The sequence below is a fragment of the Hypanus sabinus genome, chromosome 7, assembly GCF_030144855.1.
Source record: "Hypanus sabinus isolate sHypSab1 chromosome 7, sHypSab1.hap1, whole genome shotgun sequence".
NCBI classification, from domain to species: Eukaryota; Metazoa; Chordata; class Chondrichthyes; order Myliobatiformes; family Dasyatidae; genus Hypanus; species Hypanus sabinus.
In genome coordinates this window covers 181,089,303-181,111,233 of record NC_082712.1, presented here as the reverse complement: position 1 = coordinate 181,111,233, position 21,931 = coordinate 181,089,303, and the positions used below count along the sequence as shown (strand labels likewise).

The following is a 21,931-nucleotide window of genomic DNA, read 5'->3' as shown; positions in this document are numbered from 1 at the left end:
CTTATGTTCCTAGTATGGACCTGGCCTGCCAAACTTTACAGAGAGGCAAGAATATGAATTCAGGAAGGGTGTTGGTCAAAAAATGGCCCAATTATAGATCCCTAGCTTTTCATAGTTAGAATGTTATTCTAGCTCTGGGTAACAATATAGTACCAAGTATCAGTGGTCAAATCAATGAGATATTGACTTTCTTAAATACAGCCATTAGGTATAAAAGCAAGGAATTTCTCCCAATCCTTTCTAAAGTTGTTTCAGTGTTTGGTTGCCCTGTTGCACGTTAGGGAGAATGTGAATGACTTTGAAGGGATGCAGAGAAGGTTCTTCAGTATCCCCATTCAACCTGTTGGTGCATACCCTCTTGTTCTGCCATGATGAGTCCACTCTCAGGTTGGAGGAGAAACACCTCATATTCCGTCTGTGTACCTTCAACTTAATGGCATGAACATCTATTTTTCCTTCCAGTAGTTTCTTCCCTCCCCCTAGTGCCCCTCCTTCTCTTTCCTCATGGTCCACTCTCCTCTCCTATTAGATTCCTTCTTCTCCAGACCTTTGCCTTTCCCACATACCACCTCCCAGCTTCTCACATCTTCCCCCCTCCTCCGCCTACTGGCTTCACCTACAACCTTTTAGCTATTCTCTTTCCCCTCCCTCTATCTATTTATTCTGGCATCTTCCCCTTTCTTTCTAGACCTGATTAAGAATCTTGGCCCAAAATGTCTGATTGTTCCCTTCCATTGATGTTGCTAGGTTCCCCTGACATTTTTTGTGTGAGATTTTTCACTTGTTCTTGCTAGAAGAAGTTTTAGCTATGCTAATCAGAGATTTCTTAGAGTGGGGAACAGGACTGACTGGCAGACCTACCCTGTCTTTGTTTTATTGACTTGAGTAATTTGTGGTGAATTAACAGTGATTCAATGTAATACAACAGTTTCTACCCCGTGGAGTGGAGAACTGTAAAAGAAAGAGTTATCAGCTTTGCCAGTCAGAACACCTTAGAAGCTCAGATTTCTTAATGCAATCATCCTCATTTCCGCTAGTCCGTAAGGGGCGATTTTCACATTCCTGGCACCAATCCTATGAACCTTGGTTGCAGATGAGCATTTTCTGAGATTTCATGATCAAAGTCACTGAGATCACATTTCTTTCCCATTCTGATGCTTGATCTAAAGAACAGCTGAACTTCTTGACCATGCCTGCTTGCTTTTAAGCATTGAGTTGCTGCCACGTGCTTGGCTGATTAGATATTTGCATTAACAAGCAGGTTTACCTAATAAAGTAGCCGCTGAGTGTCCACATTCAGACATTAAAGGGCTGGGTGTGAGGAGTTCCTTGTGGCTGAGAAGATCATGATTCTAGGGGAAAGGCTGGGCCATTTGGACTGAGGTTCGGGCTGGTGATTCTGCAACTCCACCCTGACATGTTAGGATTCAGTCACTGAGTTCATTCAAAACAGACATCTTCAGATTCTTGAATATAATGGTGGAAGTAGGAAATGGGAAAAGCTTGGGGTTTCAAAAACAGGAGAGTGGGGGCTTGAGGTGAGAGGAAGAAAATTTAAAGAAGGTCTGAGAAGGAAGCTTTTTTACATGAGAGGCACTGGTACCTGGATCATGTTGCCAGAGGAGATCGTGGAATCAGATATAGGCACTGCATTGAAAAGATAATTAGACACTTGAAAAGATACAGTCATAATATGAGCAAATGGGATGAGAGTAGGTGGTTAAAGGGGTCAGGATAACATTGTGGGCCGAAGGGCTATTCCTGTACAGCACTTCAACTTTATGATATGAACAATTAATGAGACTGAAGATCAGCTCTGGTAGTGTAAGGTGATGGACCAGGCCGGAATAAGCTAATGCTTCCTGTTTCTCATGTTCTTTCCTCAAGACCAAAGTTATACATAACAAACATCATAAAATGGCGGAATTCTGAAATAAAACTATACAAAATAATCTAATTGTGGAGTTCTGAGGCCCTATTCAGTCCTGCCTTCTCTACTGTACCCCTTGCAATGAAATATTCTCAATGCTATAGTGGCACATTTACCTCCGATGTACTCCCACATCCAGCTTCCGCAGGTTTTTATTCTCCAATAACTGGTTTTCCCCTTATTTCTCTCTGATAGGTCAACAAAACATAGATGCAAAATCAGGCCATTCAGCCCATCAAGTCTTCTACATTCCATCATGACTAATTTATTTTTCCATCTCAACCCTGTTCTCATGCCTTCTCCCTGTAACTTTTGATGTCCTGACTAATCAAGAACATTCAATCTCTGCTTTGAATATACCCAATGACAGCCTCCACGGCTGTCGGTGGCAATAAAATCCACAGATTCACCACCGTCTGGCTAAAGAAATACCTCCTCATTTTTGTTCTAAATAGACATCCCTCTATCCTAGGCTGTGCCTTCTAGTCTTAGACTCCCCCACAATGGAAAATGTCCTCTCTATACCAACTCCATCTGAGCCTTTCAATATTCAATAGGTTTCAATGAGATCTCCCTTATTCCAGTGAGTTTAATTTGCAAGCTCATCCTGTAGAAATCCAATTGGGTTTGTGGAACACATTGAACCAGACTGAAATCACTACCAGGTCAACAAATAATATTGTCTAAATTTTAAATTTTGTCTCCTTTCTTTAAACAATAGCATTACTCTTACTGGAGCTGTTCCCAATCTGTTTGTTTATTTATTGAGATGCAGTGTGAAACAGGCCCCTCCAGTCTTTCAAGCACACTACCCAGCAACCCTAAGACCTTAAAACACCGAAGCAGAATTAGCCCAATTCAATTCATCGAGTCTGTTCCGCCATTCCATCATGGCTGATCCCAGATCCCACTCAACCCCATTCACCAACCTTCTCGCCATATCCTTTGATACCCTGACTGATCAGGAAATGATCCACTTCTTTAAATATACCCACGGACTTGGCCTCCACCGCAGTCTGTGGCAGAGTATTCCACAGGTTCACTACACTCTGGCTAAAATTTAACACAAGCTTAATAACAGGACAATTTACAATGACTAATTAACCTACCAACCAGTATATCTTTGGACCGTGAGAGGAAACCAGATCATCTGAAGGAAATCCATGCGGTCACAGGGCCAACATATAAATTTAACCTGGTCACCAGTATTGTAAGGCGTGCTAACCATGCCACACCCAATGTGAGGGAAGGGTAAAGGGGGCATTTCTTCAGCAAGTTTGGTTTATCATTTACCTTCTCCTCCTGAAGCCTCTGCTCTAGTGCAGCTATTAACCATTTTCCTCCTCCTCATCATCATTACCCAGTATTTTCCAGTCAACCATCATTGTTATCCAGTCTGTCCCTGTGAAACATCATCGCTACACAACCTTGTTTAGTTAAATTTCATGACATATGCCAATGGTATTAATTCTGATTCTGATTCTAATTCTCCTCCTCAGGCGGCTCTAGTGCAGTGGATCAAATGCTCGATACAGAAAACAAACGGATGGCAGAGAACCTGTCCAGCAAAGTGTCCCGACTCAAAGCGGTTTGTCACATTTTAATTTTCAAGCCCTGTCCCACAGTAATTAGCAATGTTTCCTCTATAATCTGTTTTTACAGCTGCCTAGACCAGGGGTCGGCAACCTTTACCACTGAAAGAGCCATTTGGACCCGTTTCCCACAGAAAAGAAAACACTGGGAGCCACAAAACCCATTTGACATTTAAAATGAAATAACACTGCATACAATGTCTTTTTGCCTTTATGCTATGTATAAACAAACTATAATGTGTTGCATTTATGAAATCGATGAACTCCTGCAGAGAAAACAAAATTACATTTCTGCATGCAACAAAAACATTTTGAACTCCGAAAAAAAGACGTTAGGTTGAAGGTTACTTTTAAGTAAAATACTCAATGTCTATTTGAGTCCTTCTTGTATTTATGAAAAACGCCGAACTTAAATTGACCGCCAGCAGCAAACCAAAAATAACGTCAGCCAGCTGTCAACCTGAAAAATAAAAGGACTATTTCACTGAACAATGAAAAAATATGAATATACGTAAAATAATAGGCAATTAAAATATTTATCATACTTGATTAATGGGATTTCTGCTACTGGACCTCAGCGCACAGCGTCTGCACATCAGGGCTGTATGATGTCACCTTCATCTTTACACAGGATCGCAAGCTGTCATCTGTGAGGCGTGCGCGATGTTTGTTTTTAATAAAGTTCATGTTGGAGAACACCTGCTCACATACATATGTGGATCCAAAGATCGACAGGACTCCAAGCGCATACTTTTTAATGTTGACATAAATGTCGGGGATAGCATTCCATGTTTCGAACACAAGTTTGTCCGGTTTGGAGAGGTTTTCAATATCACTCCATTTGTGATTCTGAGCAAGAACGGCCTTCTGACGGGCAACATCTTCAAGGTCTGCTGTCAAGCGTCTAAACTTGGACACCCATATGTCTTTGTCGGCTATGTCGGCCAGTTCCATCTCAAGATCAGGTTGACTCACACCTGCCAATGCAGTCATATTCAGTAGGGATGGATCGATGCTTAGGGGAGTGACCGGGAAGTATAATGTGTTTTTTACCTCTCTGAACTCACAGAAGCATTTCCCAAATGATGTTTGCATTGCGATGATTGCAGAATGTAAATACTACGAATTTATCATGTCGTGAGCTTGTTTGTACTCTCTCAAATTGGGGAAGTGAGACAATGTGCCTTTCTGTAAATCTCTGGCAAGCACTGTCAACTTGCGCTGGAATGCCAAAACATCCTCCAACAAGTGCAGGGCTGTGCGTCCTCTCCCCTGAAGAGCTGTGTTCAGCGTGTTCAGGTGCGCTGTCATGTCTACCATGAAGTGTAGCTTTTACAGGCACTCTGGCTGTTCCAGCTCAGGAAAGGTGAGACCTTTGCTGCCCAGGAAAGTTTTCACTTCTTCCAGACACACGACAAAGCGTTTCAGCACCTCCCCTCTTGACAGCCACCGGACTTTGTTGTGCAGCAGGAGATCAGAATATGCGCTTTCCAGCTCGTCCAGTAACAAACGGAATTGACGGTGATTTAAACTTTTTGCCATTATTTTATTGACAATCTGAATGACAACATCCATTACTTCTGTGCATTCCGGAGGAAATGTTTGAGCACACAGTGCCTCTTGGTGCAAGATGCAGTGAAAAGTCAGCAGCTTTCTGTCCAGTGACTTCTGCAGTAAAGGCACAAATCCCTTGTGCGCTCCTGTCATACTTGCTGCCCCATCAGTAGCTACTGACACCAGGTGGGTGGTCTTAATTACTTTGGCTCTTAAACAATTCAAGACAGCCTCACAGATGTCCTCACCGCGTGTTTGGCCTTTTAGAGGTATCAACTCAATCATTTCTTCCTGTGGCCCGGCAGAGTTTACATACCGACAGAACAGCACTATTTGTTCAATATCACCTTTGTCTTGAGACTCGTTACAGGCAATTGAGTAGGCCACAGCTGAATTGATGTCTTTAATTTACTGTCTTGTGATGTCTTCTGCCATTTTTATGGTTCTGTCTTTGACAGTCTTTGCAGAGAGGGGCATATCCCTGATTTTCTGCACAATTTCACTCTTGTTTTTAAAGTCCGTGAATAGATGTTCTGAAATCTTAATGAAAGATTCTTTTATATATTCACCATCTGTAAACTGCTTCCCGTGCCTGACTATTTCCTGAGTGGCAACAAAACTAGCATATTTCGTTGATTTTCCAGACATCATCCACTTCTTGAAATGATTTTTGCTCAGATCAACCTTCCGCAACAGTTTTTCTCTCATCTCCATCCGGATATTTTTGAGCAAAGGCTGCGTGTTTATTCTGAAAATGTCTTGCGACTTTTGACTTTTTGTTGTTTGCTAGTTTCTCATTGCATATTAAGCATACCGGTAAACCAGTCTCGTCAGCAGTGAAAGCAAATGAATCTGCCCACGTATCATTAAACGTTCTGTTTTCTTCAGTCACTTTTCTTTTTTTAGAATTCTCCATAGTTAGTCTACCTTGGATCGAAAAATTAAAGAAATCACGCACTGGCGGGTGTCAGGCATTGGCCGTGGTGACGTATATTAATAGCGACAAAAAACACGTTTTATTTAGATTGTGCAAGATCACCATAATCTTCAAATTTAGAATTACATTTCAAAAACTAACGAACTAACATAAAAGACATTTTAATTAAATACTCATCCTTTATTTTCCAAAGCCATAGGGAGCCGCAGCACAGAGATGAAAGAAACGCATGCGGCTCCGGAGCCGCGGGTTGCCGACCCCTGGCCTAGACCAACCAATGCTCTGAGCAGGAAATGTTATATTCTAGTCCTCTTGAAATAAACACTAACATCGCATTTGCCTTCCTCAGCACAGACTCAACCTGCAAGTTAACCTTTAGGGAATCCTGCACAAGGACTTCCAAGTCCCTTTTGCCTCAGTTTTTTTTTAATATTCCTTCCATTTATAAAATAGTCAACATTTCATTTCTTCTACCAAAGTGCATTACCATACACTTCCTGACACTTTATTGCATCTGCCACTTTGTCCATTCTCTTAATCTGTCCAAGTCCTTCTGTAGCCTCTCTACTTCCTCAAAACTGCCTGCCCCTCCATTTAACTTCATTGTCATCTGCAAACTTTGCAACAAAGCCATCAATTCCATCATTGACATCTAACGTAAGAAGAATAATTCCCAACATAGACCACCGCTAGTCACTGGCAACCAACTATAAAAGATTCCCTTTATTCCCGCTCTGCCTCCTGCCAGTCAACCACTGTTTTATTGATGCTAGAATCTACCCTGCAATACCATGGGCTCATAGCTTGTTAAGCAGTCTCTTGTGGCACCTTGTCAAAGGCCTTCTGGAAATCCAAGTACACAATATCAACCAATTTTCCTTTGTCTCTCCTGTTTGTTACTTCTTCAAAGAATTCCAACAGCTTCATCAGCCAAGATTTTCCCTTGAGGAAGCCACACTGACTATGGCATATTTTATCATGTTCCTCCGAATACCTGAGACCTCATCCTTAGTGCTCGACACCAACATCTTCCCAAACACCAAGATCAGACTAACTGGCTGATAATTTCCTTTCTTCAGCATTTCTTCCTTCTTGAAGAGTGGAGTGACATTTGCCATTTTCCAGTCTTCTGGAACCATTCCAAAGAGAACATTACTAGTACGTCCACAATTCCTTCAGCAGTCTCTTTCAGAACCCATTTGCTCCAGATGACATATCTAATTTCAGATCTTTTCAGTTTCCCCAAGAACCTTCTCACTAACAATGGTAACTTCACACATTTCATGATGCCTAATACCTGGAACTTTTATCATGCTGCTAGTGTCTTCTACAGTGAAGACCAATGCAAAATACTTATTTAGGTCTTCTGCCATTTCCTTGTCCCTATTACTATCTTTCCAGCAGTCCAATATCCACTATCACCTTTCTTTTACACTTTATGTATCTGAAGAAACTATTGGTATCCTCTTTAGTATTATTGGCTTGTTTTGTATTCTCTTTTTACCTTCTTAATGACTTTTTAGATGCCTTCTGTTTTTGAAAGCTTCCCAATCCTCTTAAGTTCCTACTAATTTCCGCTCTATTATATGCCCTCTCTTTGGGTTTTATGTTGGCTTTGACTTCTCTTGTTAGCCATGGTTGTGTCAATTTTCCTTTAGAGTACTTCTTCCTCTTTGGGATGTTTATATCCTGTGCCTTTTAAATTGCTTCTAGAAATTCCAGCCATTGCTGTTCTGCCATCATCCCTGCCAGTGTTCTTTTCCAATCAATTCTGACCAACTCCTCTCTCTTTCCTCGGTAATTTTGTTTACTGCACTGTAATACTGATAGATCTGACTTTTGCTTCTCCTTCTCAAATTTCAGACATATTATGATCACTTGATCTTAAGGATTATTTTACTTTAAGCTCTCAGTTCTGGTTCATTGTACAATCCTCTAGTGGGCTTAACCACAAGCTAATTGAAAAAGCCATCTCAGCGTTCTAGAAATTCCCCCTCCTGGAATTCAGCGCTAATCTGTTTTCTAATCTACCTGCATATTGAAGTCCCTCATGACTATTGTAACATTGCCCTTTTTACATTCATTTTCTCATTCCCATTATACTTTGTAGGCTACATCCTTACTACTACCATTTGGAGATCAGAATACAACACCCATCAAGGACTTTTTACCCTTGTAGTTCCTTTGCTCAATCCACAATGATTCAACACCTGGCCCTCTGCCACCTCTTTCTATAGATTTGATTTCATTTTTTACCAGCAGAGCAGCACCTTCCCTTCTGCCTGCCTACCTGTCCTTTTGATACAGTGTGCAGACTTGGACCTTAAGCTCCCAGCTGTAATTTTCTTTCAGCCTTGATTTATTGATGCCTACAACATCATACGTGCCAGTCTGTAAAAGTGCTACAATTTCATGTACCTTACTTCTAAGCACATTCAATTGTAATGCCTTCAGTCCTGTATGCACTGTTTTCAATTTTGTCCACCTTTTCTGTTGCAACTGATCCTGGTGACTGCATTTTCACCCTATCATCAGCCCCTCCTTGCTAGGAGACTCACTACACATTGCCTTAAGCTCTCTAATAAATTCCGGTTCATTGCATAACACCCAATCCAGAATAACTGATCCCTTAGTGGGCTCAACCATGAGCTCCTCTAAAAAGCCATCTCGTAGGTGTTTTCTAAATCCAACACCAAACTGATTTTCCTAATCTACCTGCATATTGAAATCCCCCATGACTATTGTAACATTGCCCTTTTGACAAGCATTTTCTATCTCCCTTTGTAATTTGTAGACCACATCTTGGCTGCTGTTCAGAGACCTGTATATAACTGCCGTGATTCAATGATGCCCATGTCACACATACCAATCTGTAACAGTGCTACAAGTTCCTGTGCCTTATTCCATATACTGCGTGCATTCAAATATAACGCTCAAAGCAGCTGCACAGGTTGACTCTGTGGTTAAGAAGGTATACGGTGTATTGGCCTTCATCAATCATGGAATTGAATTTAGGAGCCAAGAGGTAATGTTACAGCTATATAGGACACTGCATTTAATCTCGTTGACTGCAATTTTGCCCTAACATCAGCCTCTCTTTGCAAACAGTCTCACTACACACTTTCTTTGATTGTTAACTACTTCATACTCATTCCGGTTCCCATCCTCCTACCAAATTAGTTTAAATCCTCCTGAACAGTTCTAGCAAAGCTGCCTGTATGTATATTCCCCCCCCCCCCCCCCCCAGGGTTCAGGTATAACCTGTCCCTTTTGTACAGGTCATACCATCCCCAGAAGAGATCCAAATGATCCAGAAATCTGAATCTCTGCCCTCTGCATCAATTCCTCAGCCATGCATTCGATAGTTCAATAGTTCCATTTCATATCAGAAAATGTATACAACGTACAACCTGAAATTCTTGCTCTTTGCAGGCATCCATGTAAACAGAAGGGTTTAATGAGTGTTAGAACCTGAAAGCCCCCCCCCACCCCCATGCACAAACAGCAACAAAGCATTGACCCCCACACGAGCAAAAAGCATCAGCACCCATCACCCACCAAGCAAGCACCTCTCCCTTCTCTCCTCTCTCCCTCGCTCCCCCCTCCACCTCCCTTCCCTTCTTCCCCCCCCCCCAATAAATTCTGTATCAAGTCAAATCACTTTTATTGTCATTTCGACCATAACTGCTGGTACAGTACATAGTAAAAATGAGAACGTTTTTTAGGACCATGGTGTTACATGACACAGTACAAAAACTAGACCGAACTACGTAAAAATCAACACAGCGAGAAAAAAAAACATAAACAACAACTACACTAGACTACAGACCTACCCAGGACTGCATAAAGTGCACAAAACAGTGCAGGCATTACAATAAGCTCTGGGTAGTGAGGAGTCTGATAGCTTGGGGGAAGAAACTGTTACATGGTCTGGTTGTGAGAGCCTGAATGCTTCGGTGCCTTTTCCCAGACGGCAGGAGGGAGAAGAGATTGTATGAGGGGTGCGTGGGGTCCTTCATAATGCTGTTTGCTTTGCGGATGCAGCGTGTAGTGTAAATGACCGTGATGGGGGGAAGAGACACACTTTTTTTCTGAGTTCTTTGGCTCGAGAATCAGCATTAAGCTCTCCCCCACCAACGAGAAAAAAAGAAACAAAGTGTGATCTGCGTACCAAGGCACTTGCTGTTCACAGTATTCTGTTTTCTCCTGCAACACCTCATTTGGTGACACCAGCAAAGAATTGGCTTGTCCCCAGGACCGCTGAGCCTTAGCACCCCAAAGGCGTGCTCATCTGCTTGGTCATGTCCTTGGGATATCGATAAATGGCTGGTCAGTGAGCCACAGGAATGGGAATCATCACTAAAGAACTGAAGTTTGAGTGCAGATGTAGATCAGAGATTTCAACAGAACTACATTCACCTTGAAAAGAAAAAAAAGAGAGACATTCAAGATAGAAACTAAGCTGTTTCCGCAAATGAGCTGGAAGAAGCCACTCTCTAGCAACATGATAGCTCTGCATTCATCTGTCAGATCATCCTGTACATACTCTCAGTGGTACAGACAGCACTCCAGAGGTTGTTAGCTTTCCAGTTTTCTACCTAGCCCTCTCACATCTCTCCTCAGAACCTCCTCTCCTTTATTGCCTCTGTTATTGGTGCCAATACCATTAGTGTCCTGAGTTGTTTATATTTCATTACAAGAAGTATGGCAGGAAAGGCAGATGATCAACTCCTGGAATTATGATATTGTAGCTATTAATGAGACTTGTTTGCAGGAGGAGCAGGACTGGCAGCTCAGTATTTTGGGTTTCCATTGATTTAGACATGATAGAGAGGGGTTAAAGGAGGAAGGTTTGCATTACTAGTCAGGGAAAGTGTCATGGCAGTGCTCAGTCAGGACAAACTGGAGAACTCATCTGGTGAGGAGTTATGGATGCAATTGAGGAATAAGAAAAGTATGACCATGTTAGTGGGCTATATTATAGATCACCCAACAGTCTGAGGGATTTAAAGGAACAAATCTGTAGGGAGATCTCAGACTGTTGCAAGAAAATTCAATTTGTTATAGCTGGTGATTTTAACTTTCCACGTATTGACTGCAGCTCTCATGCTGTGAAGGGACTGGGTAGGATAGGGTTTGTCAAATGTGTTCAAGAAAGTTTCCTTTAATTAGTACATAGAAGTCCCAATGAGAGACTGTGTGATACTTGATCTACTGTTAGGGAATGAGACAGGGCAAATCAGAATCAGAATCAGGTTTATAATCACCGGCATGTGACGTGAAATTTGTTAACTTAGCAGTAGCAGTTCAATGCAATACATAAACTAGCAGAGAGAGAGAGAAAAAAAAATAATAAATAAAACAATAATAAATAAACAAGTAAATAAATTACATATATTGAATAGATTTTTTAAAATGTGCAAAAACAGAAATACTGTATATTAAAAAGGTGAGGTAGTGTCTAAAGCTACAATGTCCATTCAGGAAACAGATGGCAGAAGTTTGTGTGGGAGGACCCTTTTTATTTAATGAACAAAATGCCATTAGTTGCAAAGTAAATGTGGGTGTGTGAGGCCTCCACCAGTCAGAGTTGACCAAGGATTTTGCATCCTAGCTATCTAGATATGCAAGCCTGGGCAGTACGATAGGAGAGCAAGTGGTTGCCCATGTAGCAAGCTACTCTTCTCCACGCATCTGAGATGCAGAGAAATTTCTTTAGAGGGTGGAGGCCAAGTCATTGAGTGTATTTAAGGCAGAGCTTGATAGGTTTTTGATTGGACACGGCATCAAAAGTTACAGGGAGAAGGCTTGGAAAGTGGGGCTGAGGAGGGGTTAAAAGGATCAGCCATGATTGAATGGCAGAGCAGACTCGATGGGCCAAAAGGCCCAATTCTGCTGGTGTGTCTTATAGAACCCAAAGGAACAGCAGAGACCATAAGATGTAGAAGCAGAATTAGGCCATTCAGCCCATCGAGTCTGGCCTGCCATTCTATCATGGCTGATCCAGGATTCTCAACCCCATACACCTTCCTTCTCACCATAACATTTGATGCCCTGACTAATCAGGAAACTTAACAATTTTTGCTTTAAGTATACCCAGGGTCTTGGCCTCCACAGCTGCCTGTGGCCAAGCATTCCACAGATTCACTACTCACTGACTAAAAAAATTCCTCCTTACCTCTGTTCTAAAGGGTCGCCCCTCAATCTTGAGGTGGTGCCTCTAGTTCTAGATACCCTCACCATAGGAAACATTCTCTCCACATCCACCCTATTAAGTCCTTTCAACATTCAGTAGGTTTCAATAAGATGCCTGCTCATTCTTCTAAATTCCAGTGAGTACAGACCCAAAGCTACCAAATCCTTCTCATATGTTAACCCCTTCATTCCCAGAATAATCCTCGCAAGCCTGCTCCAGGCTGACTCCAATGCCGACACATCCTTTCTGAGATATAGAACCCAAAACTGTTGACAATACCCCAAGTGAGGCCTGACTAGTGTCTTATTAAGCCTCAGCATTATGTCTGTTTTTATATTCTATTCCCCTTGAGATGAATGCCAACGTTGTATTTGCCTTTGTTACCACAGACTCAACCTGTAAATTGATCTTCTGGGAGTCTTGCCAGAAGACTCCTAAGGACTCCTAAGTTCCTTTCCACCCCGATATTTGAACTTTCTCCCCATTTAGATAATAGTCCGCACTATTGTTCCTTTTACCAAAATGCATTATCATAAATTTCCCATCACTGTATGCCATCTGTCACTTTTTTGCCCATTCTTCCAATTTGTCTAAGTCCTGCTGCAATCGCATTGCTTCCTCAGCACTAGCTACCCCTCCACCTACCTTCGTATCATTTGCAAACTTTGCTATAAAGCCATCAATTCCATTTTCCAAATCATTGACAAACAATGTGAAAAGTAGTGGTCCCTATATTGACTTCTGGGGAACACCACTAGTCACTGGCAGCCAACTAGAAAAAAACCCTTTATTCCAACTCACTGCCTCTTGCCTGATAGGCGTTCCTCTGTCCATGTCAGTCTCTTTCCTGTAATGCCATAGGATTTTATCTTATTAAGCAGCCTCATGTGAGGCATCTTATCAAATGCCTTCTGAAAATCCAAGTAAACGACATCCACTGCCTCTCCTTTGTCCACCCTGCTTGTTACTTCCTCAAAGAACTCTAACAGATTTGTCAGGCAAGATTTTCCTTTCACAGAAACCATGCTGACTTTGACTTATCATTAATCTCCAAGCACCCTGAAACCTCAACCTCAATAAAAGACTGACACAGAGGTTAAGCTAATTGGCCTATAAGTTTCCTTTCTTTTGCCTTGCTCCTTTCTTAAGGAGAGGAGTGACATTTTCAATTTTCCAGTCCTCTGGAACCATGCCAGAGTCAAGTGTTTCTTGAAAGGTCATAACCAATGCATCGGCTATCCCTTCAGCCACCTCTTTCAGAACTCTGGGATGTAGTCCATCTGCTCCAGGTGACTTGTCCACCTTAAGACCTTTGAGTTTGCCTAGAACTTTTTCCTTTGTAATAGCTATGGCATTCACTCCTGCTCCCTGACACTCACAGACCTCCAGCACACTGCTGGTGTCTTCTACAGTGAAAACTAATGCAAAGTACTTATTAAGTTCGTCCACCATTTCTTTGTCCCCCATTGCAACATCATCTTCCAGTGGTCGAATATCAACTCTCACTTCCCTTTCACTCTTTATATAACTGAAAAAAACTTTTAGAATCCTGCTTATATTATTGGCTAGTTTGCTCTCATATTTCATCTTTTCTTTTCTTATGGCATTTTTTTAGAATCAGAATCAGGTTAATTATCACCAGCATGTGTCGTGAAATTTGTTAACTTAATAGCAGCAGTTTAATGCAATACATCATATAGAAGGAGGGAAAAAATTAAATCAATTACAGTATACGTATTTTGAATAAATTAAAAATTGTGCAAAACAAGAAATAATATTTAAAAATGTGAGGTAGTGTTCACAGGTTCAATGTCCATTTAGGAATCTGATGGCAGAGGGGAAGAAGTTGTTCCTGAATCGCTGAGTGTGTGACTTCTGACTTCTGTACCTCCTATCTGATGATAACAGTGAGAAAAGGGCATGTCCTGGGTGCTGGAGGCCTTCAATAATGGACACTGCCTTTCTGAGCCACTACTTCTTAAGGATGTCCTAGGTACTTTACTTGGTAGGCTAGTACCCAAGTACAAAAGTTGCCTTTGTTTGATTTTAAAAACCTCTCAATCATACAACTTCCCACTCATTTTTGCTACCTTATATGCCCATTCCTTGGCTTTTATGCAGTCCTTAACTTCCCTTGTCAACCATGGTTGCCAACCCCTGCCATTTGAGAACTAATTCTTCTGTTGGACTTATCTATCCTGCACCTTGTGAACTGTTCCCAGAAACCAGCCACCTCTACTCTTCCATCATCCCCGCCAGTATAGCCCTCCAAACCACCTGGGCAAGCTCCTCTCTCATGCCTCTAATTCCCTTTATTCCATTGCAATACTGATTCATGTGATTTATACTTCTCCCTCTCAAGTTGTTGTATGAATTCAATCATATTATGATCACTGCCTACTTAGGGTTCAGACTGATACAAGACCAATATAGTTTGGTATCAGCAGCATCACAGGAGTTGCCAGTCAGCATTGAACTCTCCGTAGGACTGCCTTAGCACTCCAGCTCTGGATTTTTCCCTCAGGGTTTACTCCCAAAGCCTTCCCCATCAGTGGGTATAGCTGCAAGGCAGTGGAGGTTTGAGAACAAGAGCTTTCCTTTTCTTAGATGAGCTGCCAACCACGGCTGACAAGCCCTATCTGCCCACAGTGACTCATTTTAAGGTGGCAGTAATCTGCCTTTGCTCCTTCTCCTAGAAGCAGTTCTACCGGACTTAGTAGCTATGCCACATGTGAAGGCCAGGAGCTGGTATTGGCTGTCAAAGGCTATTTAAAGTGCATGCCATTTGGAGCATTTACTAGGCCGTGGGAGCCTGTCCCCATTACCACCCCTGGCTACATCACCCTTAAGGAACCAAAGTAAATAAGCAAAAAAGTTAAGTCTAGCCTGTGGGCTGAGATTCCAAATTGGAGAAAGGTCAATTTTGATGGTATTGGAAAGCATCTGACAAGTGTGGATTGGGACAGGCTGTTTTCAGGCAAAGGTGAATTTGGTAAGTGGGAGGCCTTCAAAGGTGAAATTTGAGGATACAACTCTTTTGTATGCCTGTGTGCAAGGTGAAAGAATCCTGAAAGGATTATAAAGATATATATAGGCTCGTAATGAGTTAGCTATTACTGTGAATACAAACTAACCACAACATATCACGACAATTTATGGAGATAAAGATGAAAAGGCCATTGAGAAAGAAAGGAGGCATGGGATCCAAGGGGAACAGATCCAAGATCCAGAACTGGCTTGCCCACAGAAGGTAAAGAGTGGTTGTAGATGGGTCATATTCTGCATGGAGTTTGGTTACCACTGCTGTGCTTGAGGGATCTGTTCTGGGACCCTTACTCTTTGTGATTTTTATAAATGATCTGGATGAAGAAGTGGAGGGACGGGTTAGTAAATTTGCACAAAGGTTGGAGGTGGTGTGGATAGTGTGGAGGGCTGTAAGAGGTTATAGTGGGACATTGATAGGATGCAAAACTGGGCTGAGAAGTGGCAGATGGAGTTCAACCCAGATAAGTGTGAGGTGGTTCATTTTGGTAGGTCAAATATGATGACAGAATATAATGTTAATGGTAAGACTCTTGGCAGTGTGCAAGATCAGAGGGATCCTGAGGTCCGAGTCCATAGGACACTCAAGGCTGCTGCGTAGGTTAACTCTATGGTTAAAAAAGCATACGGTACATTGGCCTTCGTCAATCATGGGAATGAGTTTAGAATTGAGAGGTAATGTTGCAGCTATATAGGACCTTGGTCAGACCCCAGTTGGAGTACTGTGCTCAGTTTTGATCACCTCACTAAAGGAAGGATGTGGAAACCATAGAAAGGGTGCAGAGGAGATTTACAAGGATGTTGCCTGGATTGCGGAGCATTCCTTATGAGAATAGGTTGAGTGAACTCGGCTATTTTTCCTTGGAGTGATGGAGGATGAGAGGTGACCTGATAGAGCTGTACAAGATGATGAGAGGCATTGATCATGTGGGTAGTCAGAGGCTTTTTCCCAGGGCTGAAATGGCTAGCACGAGAAGGCACAGTTTTAAGGTGCTTGGAAGTAGGTACAGAGGAGATATCGGGGTAAGTTTTTTACACAGAGAGTGGTGAGTGTGTGGTATGGGTTGCTGGCGATGGTGGTGGATGCAGATACTATAGGGTCTTTTAAGGGACTCCTGGGCAAGTATGTGGAGCTCAGAAAAATAGAGAGCTTTGGGTAGCCCTAGGGTATTTCTCAAGTAAGGACATGTTCGGCACAGCTTTGTGGGCCAAAGGGCCTGTATTGTGCTGTAAGTTTTCTATGTTTCTATGATAGGTGAAACCAGGGGTGGGGGGGGGGGTGGGTTTGTGGGTGAAGTATGAACTGGGAAGTTGATTAGTGAAAGAGATACAAGGTTAAAGAAGGGGAAATCTGTTCGGGGAGGACAGAAGACAATGGAAGAAAGAAAAGGGGGAGGAGCGTTAGAGGAGATGGGCAGGTAAGGAGATAAGGTGAGAGATGGAATAGGGAATACACATCTTATCTGAGAATGATCTCAGGTTTGTTAGATCAATAGCAGAATCTCCTTGTGTCCATGTTCAGTTGCTCTGATTAAATTATGCCAGAGGAAGAATCAGTGCATCAAACATTTCACAAAATGGAGGTAACAGAGCAGCTTCACAAAATGGCAGCTTCCATTACTTTAAGCACATGGCAGGATCAAAGATTATTGGTTTGTCTACTTCCACTATCCTTTACTCATTCAAATTTGATGTTTTCTTCCATTAATCTTCCATTTAATTCCTTCATGGCCAACAGAATCCACAACTTTTTGAGAGGTAACTGGAGCACCCAGAGGAAACTCCTTAGAGACAATGGCAGGATTCAACTTTGATCTTTCAGCTAGTGCTGTAAAGCATTACGATAACTGCTACACTATGTTGCTACCCCATTTGGTGTCTTATTTCTTTCTTTCCACCAATGTGACTGGACTTGTTGAATTCTTCCAGCAGGTTGTATGTTGCTGCACATCCCAGCATCTGCTATTTCCTGTGCATCCAGTATAACAGATCAGAATCCCCTCTGTAACACACAAAATGCTGAAGGATCTCAGCAGGCCAGGCAGCATCTATGGAAAAGAGTACAGTTAACGTTTCAGGCCGAGATCCTTCCGCAGGATACAGTCTGTGTTTTGGGCTGAGACACTTTAGCAGGACTCAGCCAGAAATGTCAAATGTATTCTTTTTCATAGATGTTGCCTGGCCTGCTGAGTTCTTCCAGTGTTTTGTTTGTGTTGCTTGGGTTTCCAGCATTTGCAGAATTTCTCTTATTTGTAATAGAATCTCCTGTGCCTCCAGTATAGCAGATCAGATTCTCCAATTCAAAGGTACATTTAATTTCAGAGAAATGTATATAATATGCATCCTGAAATTCTTTTTCTTCGCAAACATCCACAAAAACAGGTGTGCCCCAAAGAATGAATGAGAGTTAAATGTTAGAACCCCAAAGTCCCCCCAGCTCCCCCTACCCACACATAAACAGCAGCAAAACAATGACCCCACCCCCTCCCTCACCAGCAAAAAAGCATCGGAGCCCCCACTGAGCACTCAAGCATGCAGGAAAACATCAATAAAGACGCAGACTTGCAGTACTCAAAGATTACTCACTCATCCTGTAATTTGACGTACCACAGACTCTGTGTCCCTAATAAGGGAAAAACAGGTGTCCCAGTTTCACAGCGAGAGGGGAGACATAATAAACAACTCGCTGATTTACAATGTTAAAAGTCTGTTGCGTAGCTTTTTCCGAGCTCTGGGCACACAGCCGGCAGCCAGCTTGCTGCTTTTGATCATCTGTCTCGGTGAAAAAGGCAAATGGTATGTTGGCATTCATAGCAAAAGGATTTGAGTACAGGAGCAGGAAGGTTCTACTGCAGTTGTACAAGGCCTTGGTGAGACCGCACCTAGAATATTGTGTGCAGTTTTGGTCCCCTAATCTGAGGAAAGACATTCTTGTCATAGAGGGAGTACAAAGAAGGTTCACCAGATTTATTCCTGGGATGGCAGGACTTTCATATGAAGAAAGACTGGATCAAATAAGCTTATACTCACTGGAATTTAGAAGATTGAGGGGTGATGTTATTGAAACGTATAAAATTCTAAAGGGATTGGACAGGCTAGATGCAGGAAGATTGTTTTCGATGTTGGGGAAGTCCAGAACGAGGGGTCACAGTTTAAGGATAAAGATGAAGCTTTTTAGGACCGAGAAGAGGAAAAAGTTCTTCACACAGAGAGTGGTGAATCTGTGGAATTCTCTGCCACAGGAAACTGTTGAGGCTGGTTCATTGGCTATATTTAAGAGGAAGTTAGATATGGCCCTTGTGGCTAAAGGGATCAGGGGATATGGAGAGAAAGCAGGTACAGGGTTTTGAGTTGGTTGATCAGCCATGATCATACTGAATGGCGGTGCAGGCTCGAAGGGCTGAATGGCCTACTCCTGAACCTATTTTCTATGTTTCTATGTCTCCCATGTCACACAACTTCCCTGTGGCGGCACCTACCTCAAGCCGGCCTGCCTCCAGAGCTACAAAATCCTGGAACCTTGAAGGCGCGCTAGTTTTCTAGGCCACATCCTTGGCATATTAAATAAGAGCCAGTTGTGACATCCCAAGAGCTGATCCCTTTTCCACAAAAAAACCAAAATCAGTGTCTAACTCTAGGTCAGGGTCTTCAAAAGAAACCTCAAAAGGGAAAAATAGAGATATTAAAGATGGAAACAGAGCTGTTTCCAAAAGTGCAAACAAAGGAGTTGCCGTTAGGCGCCATTGTTCTCCTAAGCTCCTCCTCCTGTACTATATCAGCAGGAATCCCTCCATTTATCAGATCGAAATTCCTGTGACTCCGGTGTATCAAATCAGAATCCCGTTCCTCCAGTATATCAGATCAGAATCCCGTGTCTCTGGTCTATCAGATCGGAATCCCCCGTGTCTCCAGTCTGTCAGATCGGAATCCCCCGTGCCTCCGGTCTATCAGATCGGAATCCCCTGGGTACATCAGATTGGAATCCCTGTCTCTCCGATATATCAGATCAGAATCCCATTCCTCCAGTATATCAGGTTGGAATCCCCAGTGCCTCCAGTATGTCTGATCGGAATCCAGTAAGCCCCCAGTGTAATGGATCAGAATTACCTGTGTTTTTCAACATTGGCTCCATAATAACCCAAACCAATTCACAAATAATCATTTCTGACTGTCTCCAAATCTGGCAAGTTCGATTGTTATTGTATTAGAATGTAGAACATAGAGCACCTATTTATATCTGCATTTGCAGTTTGTTTACAGTTTATAGTTCCTGATGTTTACTGTTTATAGACCCTGTTTGCAGTTACTGTTCTACGGACTTGCTAAGTATGCCCACAGGAATAAGGATCTTAGGGTTGTATGTGCTGACATGTATTTACTGTGATAATGCAATTTTACTTCGAACTTCAGACTTTATTATTTGTTAATTTATTTATGGTTATATCTCTTTGTGTTATGTATGTGAGTTAAATGAACTGTGTTGTGCACCTTGGTTTGGAGGAATATTGTTTTGTTTGGTGGGGCAGTGTATATGTGTACATGTATACATGACAAATTGTTGACCATCGCAGCATAGCAGTCAGCTTGGGCGTTCCTGAATCTGAAGTTCAGAGTTCAGTTCCAGCGCCATTCCGTAAGGACTCCTATATGTCGTTCCTGTGTACTTTGTGTGTTTTCACTGGGTGCTCTGGTTTCCTCCCACAGTCCAATGACATACCATATAGGTTAATTAGTCATTGTAAATTGTGCCATGATTAAGCTAGGGTTAAGTGGGTTGTGGGGTTGCTGGGGCAGTATGGCAGGAAGGGCCTACTCCGCGTGGTATCACTAAATCAATAAATAAACTGATGTTGAACTTGTTCAAGCAGATTGCTCTGGACATTGACCAGGAGACAGCTGACCAGAACAGATACTTGGATGGCATGGTGAGTAGATGGTCTTCCTGGGTATTTTCACAGCACAAAATTTGTCATGGATTTATTTAGAAATAAATAGATAAAGCATGAATCTAATAGTGTCTATTAGTGCAAAATCTTCTCAAAATATTAGAGACAGAATTAATGTCTGTTCAGTAAGGTGTTTATTGATTAGAGAAACCCAGTGTGAATTTGTATGACAAACCATGTCTAACTAATGATGAGGCAGAGGGAACATGTCCACAGTATGTTACACTCCACCTCCATCAGCCCTGATTCTGTGTCAAGCTCCTGTGCAGCGTTCAGTCAATTCTTTGGAAGTGTAAATATGCTAAATTTATATTTCCTCCTTTTCCATCTGCTGTTCACTTTCTGTATCCACACACTCACACACCCAGACAGGGCAGTTATCTTTCAGTCCTTGATCAATATCCTTCACTCGCTACTGTTGGAAGGTAAATGTCTCCCTCTCCCTTTCCTTCCACCCTCTCCTCCCCACTGGTCACCTTTCTGTACCCCCTCTTTCCCCTTCTCTCCCTCACGGTGGAAATGTGAAAGCTGTGTCCAGAGTGCAACACAACTCTAACTACAGAGTATTTTTCCAATCTAGACTTGATGAATTCTGTGTTTGGTTCAGGACTCCGATTTCCTGAGTGCCACTGGCCTTCTGACGGGGAGTGTAAAGCGGTTTTCCACGATGGTGAGATCAGGACGGGACAATAAGAAGTTGCTGTGCTACACGTCTGTTGGTCTGGTCCTCCTCTTCTTCATCCTGTACTTCCTGGTCACCAGGATGCAGACCTGAGCTGGTTATGAAGCACAATGTTATAAGGAACAGATTTCCTATGGACACAGTTGAAAAGAGTGACTGCTCCTTCCTTTATCAGGGATTTTATGTAGATATCATTCTCATGATCAGCCTGGGAATCGGGAAGGTGCACTTTATGTCTGGTGAGGGATGTGATCTTTTACCCAACAATGATTGTACTATGCCCCTGATGTATCGTGCAACCAGTAACCAGTTGCAGTCTTCAGTGAGGATTGTGATTTTACAAAGGCTCCTGTGCTTTTGAGCTCCAATCAAATCCCAAACAAGGTAACTGAAAACTTCCATACAGGGCAAGAACAGCACTTTTATATTGATCATATAATTTAATAATAATCATTCAAGTAGTTGTTTCATTCTACTATTTCATATATATGTACAGATCATTTTCTACAGCAATTCTCTGATTTAACATTTCTCTTCAACTTAATGGAATCTTTTCTGAAACTTACTGCTGCTGAGCCGCACTCAGCTAGATTTCGTTGGTGTGTGCTCTCTCTATATTTTCACTCTGAATAAATATTAATTGCCTAAACGATTGTTTATTTAAATTTTGCACTTGGTTCATTTTCATTTTATCTCCCCTTTATGCACACTGAACCTTCAAATCCATTCTGCAAGAGTCAGGCTTATTATCTATTAAGTATGTTGTGAAATTTGTTGTTTTGCAGCAGCAGTACAGTGAGATACATTATTTACAATGTGAATATACATTAAAATAAGTTAAATAAATAGGGCAAAAGAAAGAAAAAAAAAGTGAGGTAGGTGTTCTTGGGTTCAATGCACATTCAGAAATCTGATGGCAGAGGGGAAGAAGCTGTTCCTGAAATGTTCAATGTGTCTTTAGGCTCGCGTAGTGATGGTAACACTGAGAAGAGGGCATGTCCTAGGTGATGAGGGTCCTTGGTGTTGGATGCCACCTCTTTGAGGCATCATCT

At 42.1% G+C, this 21,931-nt stretch overlaps 1 protein-coding gene across 3 annotated transcripts in view; it reads left to right on the top strand.

The window, feature by feature from the left end:
- Window positions 1-21,528, top strand: part of bet1l (Bet1 golgi vesicular membrane trafficking protein-like) — a 47,866-nt gene extending 26,338 nt beyond the window's left edge. For all 3 annotated transcript variants that reach the window (XM_059976274.1, XM_059976275.1, XM_059976276.1), the window contains 3 exons: window positions 3,430-3,518; window positions 20,120-20,176; window positions 20,805-21,528. In XM_059976274.1, the coding sequence (XP_059832257.1) occupies window positions 3,430-3,518; window positions 20,120-20,176; window positions 20,805-20,972 (314 nt within the window). In that variant the 3' untranslated portion in view covers window positions 20,973-21,528. The remainder of the gene's footprint in view (window positions 1-3,429; window positions 3,519-20,119; window positions 20,177-20,804) is intronic.
- Window positions 21,529-21,931: the final 403 nt, after the last annotated feature.